The following is a 13,092-nucleotide window of genomic DNA, read 5'->3' as shown; positions in this document are numbered from 1 at the left end:
GTGTTCGTGAGGGTTGTTTCAGAATAAGTTTACTGCGTCTTGCGCCCCTAGATTATCCAATTCTCTTTTTGTCTTTTTCGATCCATTCTGTGATGGAAGATTCTGTTTGATTTTTATAGAAGAATAGATTCAGGGCCTATAAACGCTCCTGCAGATCTTCTTCAGGCCAGTGTGCTTGCTTTTTCGTTACCAAAAATTTATTTGTGATCTGATATTATCAGGCTGTTAGGTAGTGCGTTGAGACGTTAGGATGTTGAAAAGAGCGTTTCACGGATCATGTAATCAGTGTTTAGTTCCCGGCCAGTTTGATTGTTTCTGGGGTCTAAACTTTGCCTTTATTCTCTTTATATAAATATTTTCAATGGTGGTAGATTGAGAATTTCTAGCGCAGTTGAGGGCGTTGTTTTCATTTCCCCTGATACATAGGTGTTTGTATGCTGCCTAATGTTTGGGTAGGTTGTTTTTTAGAGTTTTGGCCAACCAGGTTTGTAATCCATTGGTTACTTTGGATCTTATTATTGCAGTATATAGCCAAAGAGCCATTTTCTAATAATAAAAAGAGTAAATGGTGAAAAAAATGTATGACAGTCCTGAAAACCTGAAAACCGTCACTTCCGCCGAGGTCAAGTATATCCTGTCTCGTTTACCGAACTGCAAAGCTCCTGGTTATGACCTGATGACATCCCAAATTCTCCAACAACTCCCTAAAAAGGCATTATATTCCTCACATACCTCTACAATTGTATACTCCGCACTACCCATTTTCCCTTACTTTGGAAATATTTTAACATTATCCTCTTCCTGAAACCTGGCAAACCCGCACAAAAATCCTCATCTTATCGACCAATTAGTTCACCTCTCATCATGTCAAAGTAATTGAAAAAATTATCCTTAAACGGCTATTGCCACAATTAAAGTGACTCCTGTACAAATTAAAGCGTGTCCTTCCAAATACTCTTTACCTAATCCTCCGCTCTTATCTAACAGAGCGGTTCTTTCGGGTCCGACAATGGTCAGATTACTCCGAATACTGCTTTCTGGCTGCGGGAGTACCGCAGGGCAGTGTGCTCGGACCAATACTCTACATCCTTTATACTGCAGATATTCTCACTAAACCTACCACCCTACTTGCATCTTTCGCCGATGATATGGCTGTATTATCCTCCAATTCCGATCCTGCGGTTGCTTCGGAAGATCTGTAGGAACATATCTCATGTATAGCAGATTGGTGTAGACAATGGAAAATGAAGGAAACGAAAGCAAGAGCGTCCATGTCACATTTACACTCCGAAGCAAACCCCTCACGATATACTACAACAATTCCTATCCCCAAATCCGACTGCGGTCGCTACCTTGGGTTCCACCTAGCCTATCGACTAACGTGGAATCAACATACACGACTCGACAAAACCTAAACCGACGGTATGGTCTACTGTACAAACTTATAGGACGACAGTCTAAACTATCGACAAAAAACAAACTTACAATTTACAAAACACTAATACAACCGATTTGGAACTGTGAGGAACCACTAAACCTTCCAATATCCAACGTCTCCAATCCTTTCAATCTAAAGTCCTCAGATCCATTGTAAATGCTCCTTATTATGTCTCAAATGCTACTCTCAACAACGACCTTCAAATTCCTTATATCCAAAAATTTATTCCCCAAAAATTTACCAAATTTCACAAAAAACTCTCCCACTATCCAAATAGTCTTGCCCAAGGTCTGTCCGATAGAACCCATCCCTACAACCCCATAAGGCGTCTTAAGAGGAAATTGCCCCGCGACCTCCTTTCCGAGTAAACTGTAAAAAAAACATAAACAAAGTGAAGAGGGAGGACAACATTGATTATTTTCTCCCCTCATTGTAAATAATTGTACATAAGTTCATGTATCCGCTAAATAATAATTACAGATTGTAATTTAAAAAAAAAATTTAAAAAAATTAAAGAACGCGTGTTATATTGAATCGTGTTGGAAAAAGTCTGTTTGGCAGTTTCTTTAACAGTTAAACATTGAGTTTTGACACGTAAGATGTTATAAAGTAAATCAGGTCTGTTCTGTAAATGTGAGGTTTTTAAGGGAGGACTTGTTTTGTGGAGGAGGACCGCAGAATCATTACAAAAGTTATTACGAAAGCAATAAAATGTCCGGTATTCAAATAAGGCGCGGCCGGTACGTTTCATACGGCTCATTTGCATTCTACATGAGTGATTTTCCTTTGTAACCGAGTCGGACCCCGGTTTGGAAAAACTCAGGAATCCCCTTTTCCACCGCGGCCGGGGACGGGGGCCAAACTCAAAACCTAAATATTTGTTCCAATTTGTTTCAAACCGGATGGGCATTTGGCGATTGGGAAAATCTCCGCGTGTTTATGGAATCGGGCGAAATTACTTTGCTACCCTGTGTACAGTTGGTGCATTTTCAGCGGCGACGACAAATAACGCTTCACGTTGAAAACAAACCCCGACCCCTCCCGCTTTCACTCCTCACGTACTCTTCTCTCCCCCCTGTCAAAATAATATTGGAGGGCTTAATTGGCTTAATGTGAAAACACTTTGGCAATAAAATATAAAGTTTCCGTTTATAACCAGTTATAAGTCCTCCACGTTACACTACAGTGATGTTAAAATGGTAAATTAAGCAATTAAAATTTCTATACGTATGTCCATCATTGAGTTCCACTACCATGTCCAATATCGCCTGCAGATTATGCAGAAAAAGTCCTTCTATCTACCTTCTACCTACGTTAAACTACGATATCCGATCTTCAGATTTCAGACGATGCTTAAGTTTCGGATAATGAAGAATAATTAGGCAGTTTTTCTCTGCGTTAAGATAGCGTTGATGTACTCTGCAGGGTCATACAGGACTATGAAATGTACGATCACTACAGGCCTAGAAAAGTTAAATATATGCACTGATGACGCACCACTCAATTTATTTAGTTTAAAATTAAATCTACTTTAAAATTATCTTTCTACACTAGTGCAAGTTTACAATTAGGAGCTATCATAGTCAAAATAAACAATAAATAATGCTTTGTTTACTTCCGTTATTTCCTTGTTTTGATTAATCCCATTTGCACAAAACGCAGCATTACGCCCTTTCATTCTGTTACGCCTAAAAATCCCTTTTTTGATTTTGAAATTTGAGTGAGTATGACCTTGTCAGGGTCGTAACATTATTAGAAGAGTGATACAGCGCGAAGTTGCCAGGGGCTGAGTGTAAATCACTCTACAATAAGAAAGTTTCTTCGGCGCTTCAAAGTAACAGGGATTCACACTACAAGGGTCGACATAGGTCTGCAAATCAGAGAGACGATAGGTTCATCCATCATCAGGCTCTACGAAACCGCACCATTACAGGAAATAGTTAAGAAATTTGATAGTACAAATCCGAAATATTTCGATTTCCTCCAGGACTGTAAGAATGAATATAACCTTAGGGCACGGCAACCAGCTAGTGGACCTCTTCTTACAAAAGGTCAGAAAATTTTCAGGCTTCAATTCGCACGGGAGCATTACAGGCATTGAAAGATTGGTAACGCGTTCTCTTCACAGATGAGGTGCGAGTTGCCTCAAATCTTCAGATGGGTGTAATTTCATAAGGAGACGCTCAGGAGAACAGTACGCCCCATGCTGCCCTATATGCTGCATGAGTGTCATTTATGTTTTGGGGTGGCATTTCCTTGGACGCCCGCACCGAATTGGTTGTTGGGCAAGGACGTTGTCTAACTTCATAGAGGTACTTGCAAGACATAATCGAAGAACATGTAGTACCAGTTACCCCCCACATCAGTGAGATACTTGCTAGTGCAGGATTGTGCCAGGCCTCAAAGAACACGTATTGTGTATGACTACCTGAATGAGGTTGGCTGCCCCTGCTCGCCGTTTGTTCTCCAAACCCCATCTCGGCCGCCAGAAGACCTTCAAGGCTTCAATTCGCACGGGAGCATGTTAACTGGTCATTGGAAGATTGGGGACCAGTTCTCTTTATAGATGAGGGAGAAGTGGCATCATTTCTTAAGATGGGCGTAATTTCACATGGAGATTCTGGAAAAAGGTATACCCCATGTTGTATTGTTCCTCAGCAGGCATTCCATAGTGGATCATGGATGTTCTGGGCTGGCATTTCCTTGGACGCCCGTACCGAATTGGTGTTATGCGAAGAAGGTCTCTAATTTCACAGAGTGGAAGTGCAAGTCACAATCGAAGGACTTTAGTATCAGTTACCCCCACATCGGTGAGGATTCCAGAACCAAGTCCCATACAGCACGTATTTTGATTACCTGAATGCAGTTAGAATTGAGTGCTTGATATGACCACCTCGACCCAAGTTTGATCCTAATCGAACACATTTTGTACCAACTTAAGCAACGAGTACAACGGCGAAAACGAAGTCGTAACACCCTAAAAGAGTTAGAAACAGCTATTCTTGATGAATGGGAAATAATTCCTTAGGATTTTATCAGAAATCTTTTCCAAGGAATGCAAAGAATTTTAACACATGATTCCATGCCACAGGTGAAAAACCAAACCACTTTTTCGTATCCAAAATATTAATAAAACTAAATACATTAAAATTAAAGGGTGGTGTGTTTGGCCATCAGTGTATTTTGTTATTACGCTAGAATTCTGAAACAAGAAGCATATATACCAGTCAGGAGGTATTAGCATAAGCAGAAAATCCCTTGTAAACACTTGCTATATACAATTAATGGTAATACACCTGCATCCTTCACATTTCCACCGATATGCCGAGGATTGGATAGTGAAGAAGGTTTGAAAAGTTTTTCCCTGTGTTATATTAGCGATGATGTATTCTGCAAGGTCATAGGGGACTATGCCGTGAACGGTCACTACAGGTTTAGTAGGGGTAAATAATATATTTTAAGTTAGAAAGCCAGAATCGAGAAATAAAGAGTAATTTCCCTTAATTTAAGTTGTCAAATATCATATACTAATCATGAGGTCATGGCGGAAGCTGAAACTCCTATGTAAACACTTGGTAATTTAATGGTAATAAACTTATTCTCTTCTATTTTAATATGATAAATCGATTCACATTCAGATATGTACATGCTTGTGAAATCGGCAAAACATGTACATTGTTACGATTATGATTTACACGTTTATGCAGCTGCATAAGCACTGAGGGGGTTGAACTAAACGATAATAGTCGTAATGGGAGGGGCAAATTTTATTTCTTCACATTTCTTCTACTGTTTTATTTTTGTTATAGTCTTATTCTTGAACGACGTTATTTTGTACATCCTGCTTTCGATGATCTCAAGTAAAATGGACGAGCTTTCAAGAAAAAACCCTAAATACAAACCTCGTGAGTCCCACAAACCTAAATAAAGTAATAAAAGGGGAGTCGTCAAAAGGGATCGGGGTGCTTGGTAAAGGGAGAGGACGGTTGCCCCTTTTGTGAACGAGGGGTGCTTTTGTCTGCAGATTTGCAGCACAAAAGGGAATCGAGGAGGAGAGGACGTGGCCTCTAATACCACCGCTGAATTACCAACAGCTGCTCCTGGCTAATCCTTAATCTTGTGAATCACCGAATTCGACGTTGCTCAATCCTCCCACGCAGGGAGCTTTTTTCATTGTCACCCTTACGGAAATCATTGTGTTTTTTTTTTAATTATCTGTATGTGTTAAATATCAAACGCATAAGAAAAAGACTTTCAGAAATTTTATTCCAAATTATGTTAGGCTGTTTTGACCGTGACAACAATAAAATATGTTTTTCAATGTTTGTATTGTAGGTTATTTTGTTCCAACCCTTAGTCTAAAAAAGATGAACATTAAACTGCAATTGGTGCAACATACTATTGCACATACTGCAATTTACTTCGACTTGTAAATAAAATTTTATTACAGTTTTATAATAACTAATAATTAAACCTAATCTTAATTAAATGGTTATAAAATATGTAACCATTGTTGCTAACATAAACCAGAACTTTCAATTTATTATTATGTAAGGTATTGGTTGATAGAATCAAATAAATTACACGACATTTGAAAAATGGCAAAAAGGAGGGAAAATTCAAAAGGTTGGGTTGAGATGAGAAGTTGGTGTCCGAGTGGATGGGAGTCACGATAGTTCAAGCGGTAAACCAGCGGCATATTTAGCGAAGGTCGTGGGTTCGAATCCCGCTCGTAACACTGACTTTTTTTATCTCAACCAAAACCGTACATAATGATTAGTTAATTGAAAGATATTATTTGGTCAATCGGACCACGAAAACTCGTGAATTTAATAAACCAGAACGTTGGAGTTCGTAGAACCTTGGCATGATCAATTTATCATTACTCGCCTATATTTAATATGATTAATTACATTTTAATATATTAATTTATCGTGCTTTTGTTACAGATTTTCATTATATGGGAGGTACCCAAGGAGCTGTTGGTTTCGGCGGTTTTTCACTGCTTCCCCCCCACTGGCTGGACGCAGCTTATTTGAGCAGCTACTGGACGACGGCCGACTACCTGCGGAGGCCGCCTCTCGATCTTTGCAAGCTGCCGCCCCCGCCGGCTGCCGCGCCGATCCCCTCGCCACCAAAAGGTAAGACTGAAACCCCGCACGCCCTCCAAATAATGGCCGGCCTAGTCTCGGTCTAGGGGTGGAATAATAGGGAGTCATATGAGTCATGCAGACAGACGGCCATGATCAATACCGCCATACCCTTATCTGGCTGCAGCCTCCGATTTGAATCATACTCCACCCTCTCCCTCATGACCGAACTAAGGCTCACTCGGTAATCTCGCAGATCCCCATGTTCAGAAGTGGGAAGAGGGGTTCGATACCGATTTAAAGCAATATTTTACCCTAACCCAAACCTTGGCCGGGTTTGTGTAATTTGATACCCCCTCTAGTCATAAGAGTACATCAATGTGAAAGGAAAGTAAAACATTGTGTACGTAAGATCTTCTCTCTCAGAGTAACAACTATTTGCAAATGGAACCTTGGTTGTTTATAATCATGTTGCTTAGTATTGCCGTTTCGAGCATGAGCAAACTAGAGCACCACCCTACAGACCGGTAAAAGCAAATGAAACATTTTGTACTCAGGCGTTCCGACTGTGTATTTGCTCCTCGATCACTTACAGGATAAGGTGGTTTGGTGGTATAAAGTTTGTGGTCAATATGATTAGAAGTCGAAAGATAAGTAACATTGTAATCATAGCTAGTGTTAAAAAAAGAGTTGCGTAGTCACCGTGAAATGTCGATACGCTCTAGTCAGGTTGTAATATAAAGTAGGAAAATACACAAAATACAGGATTTAGTGAGCCGACTGGATAAGGTGGTTTGGTGGTATCAGTTTGTCGTCAATATGATTAGAAGTCGAAAGATAAGTAACAATGTACTCATAGTTACTGTTGAAAAGAATAGTGGCAAAGGTACCATGAAGTATCGATATACTCTAGTCACGATGTATTATATAATAAGAAAATACACAAAATACAAAAAAAAAAAAAACAGAATTTTGAATGAGGTAGGACAATTCATCTCTCCTCCTCACTTTTTTTGGTGCTAATACAAATTGAGGTGAATTTAAAATGTGAAAATCTTACGACTGCTCCTACATTTTTTAGGTGGATCTCTAGCATCTGAAAATTACTTACTTAATAACTTGTGCTTTGTAGTCTAGTCTTGAACTTTACGTCCAGAATACCATCGAATTCAAACTAATCCTAATGTAGGCTTCTTTAGAGCCATCGTTACTGACAGATTCCAAAAGACGCTATAAAATACGACAGATTCGTATTGCAGAATCGCATATGCTTTTGAATTTTTAATAAAAAAAAGTGTGTTAATCACCGAACACAACTAATTATGAGATCGTGGGGTGATAAACTTTTTTTTTCTGTTTTTTGATTAATCGTCATCTTTGGTCGTATTAAACGTATCACGTACTTCTTCTGGAAGCGAATTGCGAAATCCTGAAATCCTTCCGGTTTTTTTAAGCCATACTGGTCCGCCTCCTTTGGAAATGCTAAACCCGTCTGACCGGAAAGCAAGAATGGACGTATCAGGTCTCACTTATGCTGTGATACCGGGTTTTTCATGCAAGAAGTGAATTTATAAATGATTTTCGTGCCTTTATGACAGCAGGAAGATTAACTAATAGTGAAAATCTTTATCGGTTACTTTACGACAAATGCATGGTGTTTAGTGACCGTTACTTGATGATTATTCTGAAGTCGTGAGATGCGGTCTGGTGTGACGTAGATTTTAGAAAAACATTTTCTTTATCGTGCCAACGATTCGATCTTTATTGAGATCATCGTCAGAGACCTTGTTTAAATTTTAGAAATATATGTAGGATGTGGGAAAAAATGAATTTATACAATGCTAGAAAATTTTAGATTAAAAAAAATGAATTTATGCAATGCTACAAAACTTTAGATAAAAAAAATGAATTTAAACAAAGTATTTGTTGTACTCACTGTGTTTGTTTTCCGTATAGATGTGTCATTCTTGTCTGTCGTGTTGAGAATGTTTTTTCAAAAACTATACACATTTTTTCCAAAATTAAAGATCCCACACCAGTAACAAATAAATTTGACTTAATTTACAAAATCAATTATTTAAATTGTCCCGCAACTTACATAGGTATTACATCCCCATTATTGCATAAATTCATTTTTTTCACATCCTACATGCATTTATATAATTCGAACAATGTTTATAAATCCCAAGCTCTGAAGATGATTTCAATAATGATCGAAACGTTGGCATGATAAAGAAAATGTTTTTCTAAAACCTACGTCACACCAGACCGCATCTCATGACCTCCAAATGATCATTGATTATTAAAATACCATTTGCCACTGCGCAACTTGGCTCATTGAGTGAAAGACCTGTTATTGCCTCACATGTCTTGAGTCTTCGTCAGAAAGATCCTACTTCAAATCATGAATGTACTCCCTCTTCCGTTGAGGAATAAGGCTTTGTTAAGGTTTAACAATAAGAAAAAATGTTGCCGTATCCACAAAAACATCTAAAAGTATAAAGTGTAAAAGGAAAAGAACGGTTTAAAAGATGTTTTTTCCCCCGATAAATAGACTTAGAAATGGCCGTAAATCTTATCCCGGGGCGTGATGGCTTTTAAAAGCGCCGTTTTGACATTTTTGGTCAGGCCTTTTGTCCGGTCAAAAAAAATCTGCTAATCCAGCAGATGTCCCGGAGAGGCTGATAATAGACCAGGTAGGGGTGGAATGAAGTAAGGGTGGAATCAAGAAGGACGGGGGTGGTTGTAAACAGGAGGAGGCCGGCTTTCAAGGAGTTGCCTTAATCGGCTCAGCTGCCACTTAGATCCGCTCTGTCTTTATAATGCTCGCCCTCGTTCTTCTTCCCCTTTATTATTAGGGGAATCCTCTCAGCCACAGGTTACATCAAACCATCCGTCACTTCCTCGTTTATTGTCCCTCCTGTTACAACAACCGTCTGAAATTACACCTCTTTGTCGAATGATTACCTGCTACTCCTTATTGCTGTACTTGTCACAACTTTCGCGATTTTAAACTTTTCTCTTTACTTCCGCAAATTAAGAAAATTGAACAAACATTATACTCTGTAAAGATATCGGAGATTTCCTCGTGAAGCCAGCGGGGTAATGAATATGCAGTTTTGTAGTTTTTGATCCTTTATGCCCACATCGTCCTGATGGTTGACGCCAGAAGCGTTTAAAATTTTACAATCATTTTTTCTTTTTCTTCTGGCCTTGTACTTAAACATTGGCCAAGTCTCGGACTTGATCAGACCACCGTACGTGCCAGGGAGCTAAGGCTCTTCTAAGTATACTTTAAGATATTTTATTACATTTGTACATCATTTCTGATTATTATAACGCTTTCATTATTTCGTCTTTCTCTATTTTTGTACATCAATAGTTTTGTCAAATATTTTACTAAGTGGATTTTTAGTTTTTTTTATTATTTTGGAAACAGGTTCCAAAAAAAATGTGGTAAGACTTAAAGTTATTCATCTGTTCTGATCCAAAGGCTTCTTTCTTCAGCATTTCACTTGTCCTTTATCAAACGAAAAATTATATTATTACATCTTTCCATGACATTACGTATTCTTGATCAATTTTTAAAATATACTTGCAATTAAAAATTCACAGTTTTGCTTTAAATAACAGAAAATTGTTTTCAACGAGCCTGCATATGTATAGGTAGATTGTTGAGTGATTATGGTATGTCCTCACTATTTTGGTCTATAAGGTATGTTTCGGCTTCTCACCATTTTCACTGAAGATTTTTCAGTGTTTTCTCCTACTGGTTTTTTTGGTCGAGTTGTTCTATTCGATAGTAAAATCTACCAATAAGAACCCGAAGCGCGTGTCAGAAACCAAATTTATCAAAAACAACTAAAACATAATAATATTAGTTTGGTCGTGCGATTTTGTTCGTCTGTTCGTCACCGCTGTCTTGGCGTTTCAGAATTTCTCCACCTTCCTTGCCTGTCATCAAGAATATAAACTAGATGAAGCATGTAAACAAACCAGCCAAAAGTAGGCTGACCAAGATGTTTGGAAACAGCCAACTTACAAGTTCGTCATTCCGCAGACCAATAGAGGAAATCTTAAAAATTTTATATTCCATTGTAGATTTCATTGCAATTTCCCAGACCTTTAGAGTTCATTTCATGCTATGTTTATGTTTGCCTGAATCCGGATCCGAAGAATGAACGTCTCTAGCCAGAGAACAGTTTTTCGTCCATTTTTTTCCATTTGTTCCTTCAGTTGTTTACGTCTTCCGTGATGTTTTTGGTGCGTTGGAGTTATAAACATGGTGTTGTCTAGGTTACAAAAGAAAATGGGCACTTTGCTTCTTTTTTTCAAATCCAAATTAACAATGGAGAAAGATAAGTGTATCGAGAAAAAGTTGGGTAGCATCACGGATATAATTAAGGAGTTACAGAGCAGAAATACATAACTGGGGATACCAACAAATTCCAAATCAAATCTTATTTGGCCATGATAAGCAAACGAATTATCTCAAATAGCCAATGTAAAAGTAACAATAAAAAACAAAAGTATTTTCATAAAAGCAAATTCATCTCCTCGAGTAGCTCAAAGGGAATTTTCAATGTAATGCATCTGTTACCAACAGAATATAAAGGTAACGTAGAGGAAAGACTGCTTCTTCTAATAAACTGCACTCGAACTGGATGGACACATTCCTAAATAGGCTTGAAACAAATTCATGCGAAATTACTCAAGTCAGTTGGTTACAGTTGGGCTAAAAGTTATTGTTGAGAAATAAAATATTAATTTCTTGTTTGTTTTGACCATTGTGGAAGCATTAGCAGGTTCCAAACATCACAATTTATGATTATATGTAGATAGCGAGATGCGGTCTGGTGTGACGTTGGTTTTAGAAAAACATTTTACATTATGCAGAGATACATGAATATTACATTTAGTAACAAAATTGTGTATATTTATCGTGTGCATGACCTACACTTTCGAGTTTCTTAGTACACAGTTTTTTATTTTTTATGTGTAGAGATTAGTGACCGATAATCGATAGTTATTCAGATATCGTGAGATGCGGTCGGGTGTGATGTAGGTTTCAGAAAAACATTTTCTTTANTGAAAATATGTTCATCAAACTTACTACATACTTATTTCTTACTTGTAAAGCCGTTTGGTCATCTTTTGGGACTGTTTTGTTGCATATGCCACCATCTTCAGCGATGCTTTTTGTCTATTTTCAAGTTTTTTTTTTTTTTTTTTTTTTTTGGAAGGTTTAGTCTGTTCAGGTCATTGTGCTGTTTTATGTGTACTATTTTAATAAAGTGTTTAGTGTTTTGATTTGTATCTTCATAATAAGTTTCTTCCTGTGGAATGTTTTCTGTTTAACATTTCAAGTACGTCAATTTTCCGTTTTTTCTTACCTCATGAAGAAATCTTTATTACTGAACAATTTTTTCAACATTTTCATTTCCCCTTGTACAAATAATATGAAAATCGGTAAAACTGTTGTGAGACTGGGTTGGGATTAGCCACATTTTCAACGTAAATTAATAATAACAACATTAACGAACTGTTTTATTCTTTTATGGACGGCTTACATATTACAAAGCATTACATGAAGTCCATCTGCTGTCAAGGTATAGTATATTTTAACCAGATATGATGTAGATAGTAAAACGAAGATTTTCAGTGAAATCGTCGAAGGTTAATTCATAGAAAAACAGATGAACTGCCCGAACGCCTTTTTTTCTGTTTATTTGAACGAGCTCTCTTGGGTATACCAAATATAACGACGGTGAAGTTCATCCCTGAGCCTTTCTGAATTCTTAAGTGTAGAGTGACTTTATCGGACTGAACTCCGCCGGATATGAGGAAGACGCAGCCGCCTTTTCCTTCGGGCATGTAATCATCCACTTGGATGTGAGTTAGGGTGGCTGGGTGGTCTTCTTTTTCAGGATAAATGACCGGATAGGTGGCCGATTTGTTTTCTACCCCATTCACCGTCACGTGTTCCCAGCGCAACAGCCGTTCCCTGTTGGACGAACAAACGGAAATGAGTACATACGAAATTAGTTTTATATTGCTGAGAATGTCGGACTTACTTTCGGTCGGTGATGTTTGATGCGAAGAGAGCATCGTGTTTATCATTCTTTCTACAGCGGCGGGTGGTCGACGCTGACTGCTGGGCGGAGATATTAAGAAGGATGGCCAAGAAAAGGCCGAAAGAAACGCTCATAGCAACACGCCGTATTTTCCTACCGTCGAACAACTCCACACCTCGGTTTTTATACTTATTGCCTAATTAATGACGAAACTTGGCCCGGGAAGGTACACGATCAATGAAAAGTTTTTTGTTTGCTGTATGAATTATTCATCGAGTATGTCAACTCAATCAACCCTTCAACTATTTTGAGTTTAAACACACAAAAATTTCTGATATGTGCATCTTTTAATAACCTTTATTTCACAGCCTAATATGTTTGTACTAATTTTTTTAGAGTATAAATACAACCGTATGACATACATTGATTGTAGTAGTTTCATAGGTGAGGTATCAGGAAGGAGGGAAATTAGTAGAAATGTATAGATTGG

General features: G+C 38.0%; 2 protein-coding genes across 2 annotated transcripts in view; one reads left to right on the top strand and one right to left on the bottom strand.

The window, feature by feature from the left end:
* LOC106670221 (segmentation protein Runt-like) overlaps window positions 1–13,092 on the top strand; it is a 36,961-nt gene that overhangs the window by 13,690 nt on the left and 10,179 nt on the right. The window contains exon 3 of the mRNA XM_014400340.2: window positions 6,388–6,579. Coding sequence (XP_014255826.2) covers window positions 6,388–6,579 — 192 coding nt within the window. The remainder of the gene's footprint in view (window positions 1–6,387; window positions 6,580–13,092) is intronic.
* On the bottom strand, window positions 12,063–12,783 carry LOC106670236. The gene is made up of 2 exons (XM_014400379.2): window positions 12,603–12,783; window positions 12,063–12,532 (listed from the first exon to the last, which is right to left on the bottom strand). The coding sequence occupies exons 1-2, from the start codon at window positions 12,734–12,736 to the stop codon at window positions 12,211–12,213; spliced, it is 456 nt and encodes a 151-aa protein (XP_014255865.1). The 5' UTR covers window positions 12,737–12,783; the 3' UTR covers window positions 12,063–12,210.

Source organism: Cimex lectularius, unplaced genomic scaffold, assembly GCF_000648675.2.
Source record: "Cimex lectularius strain Harlan isolate CLEC.00 unplaced genomic scaffold, Clec_2.1 scaffold94, whole genome shotgun sequence".
NCBI lineage: Eukaryota > Metazoa > Arthropoda > Insecta > Hemiptera > Cimicidae > Cimex > Cimex lectularius.
This window is presented reverse-complemented; position numbering and strand designations above follow the sequence as displayed.

Excerpts from the sequence above, each read along its gene's own strand:
- LOC106670236 (XM_014400379.2), bottom strand. The coding sequence starts at position 12,736 with ATGAGCGTTTCTTTCGGCCTTTTCTTGGCCATCCTTCTTAATATCTCC. Across the intron at positions 12,533-12,602 it reads TCAAACATCACCGACCGAAA|GGAACGGCTGTTGCGCTGGG; the intron begins GTAAGTCCGACA and ends TTCGTCCAACAG.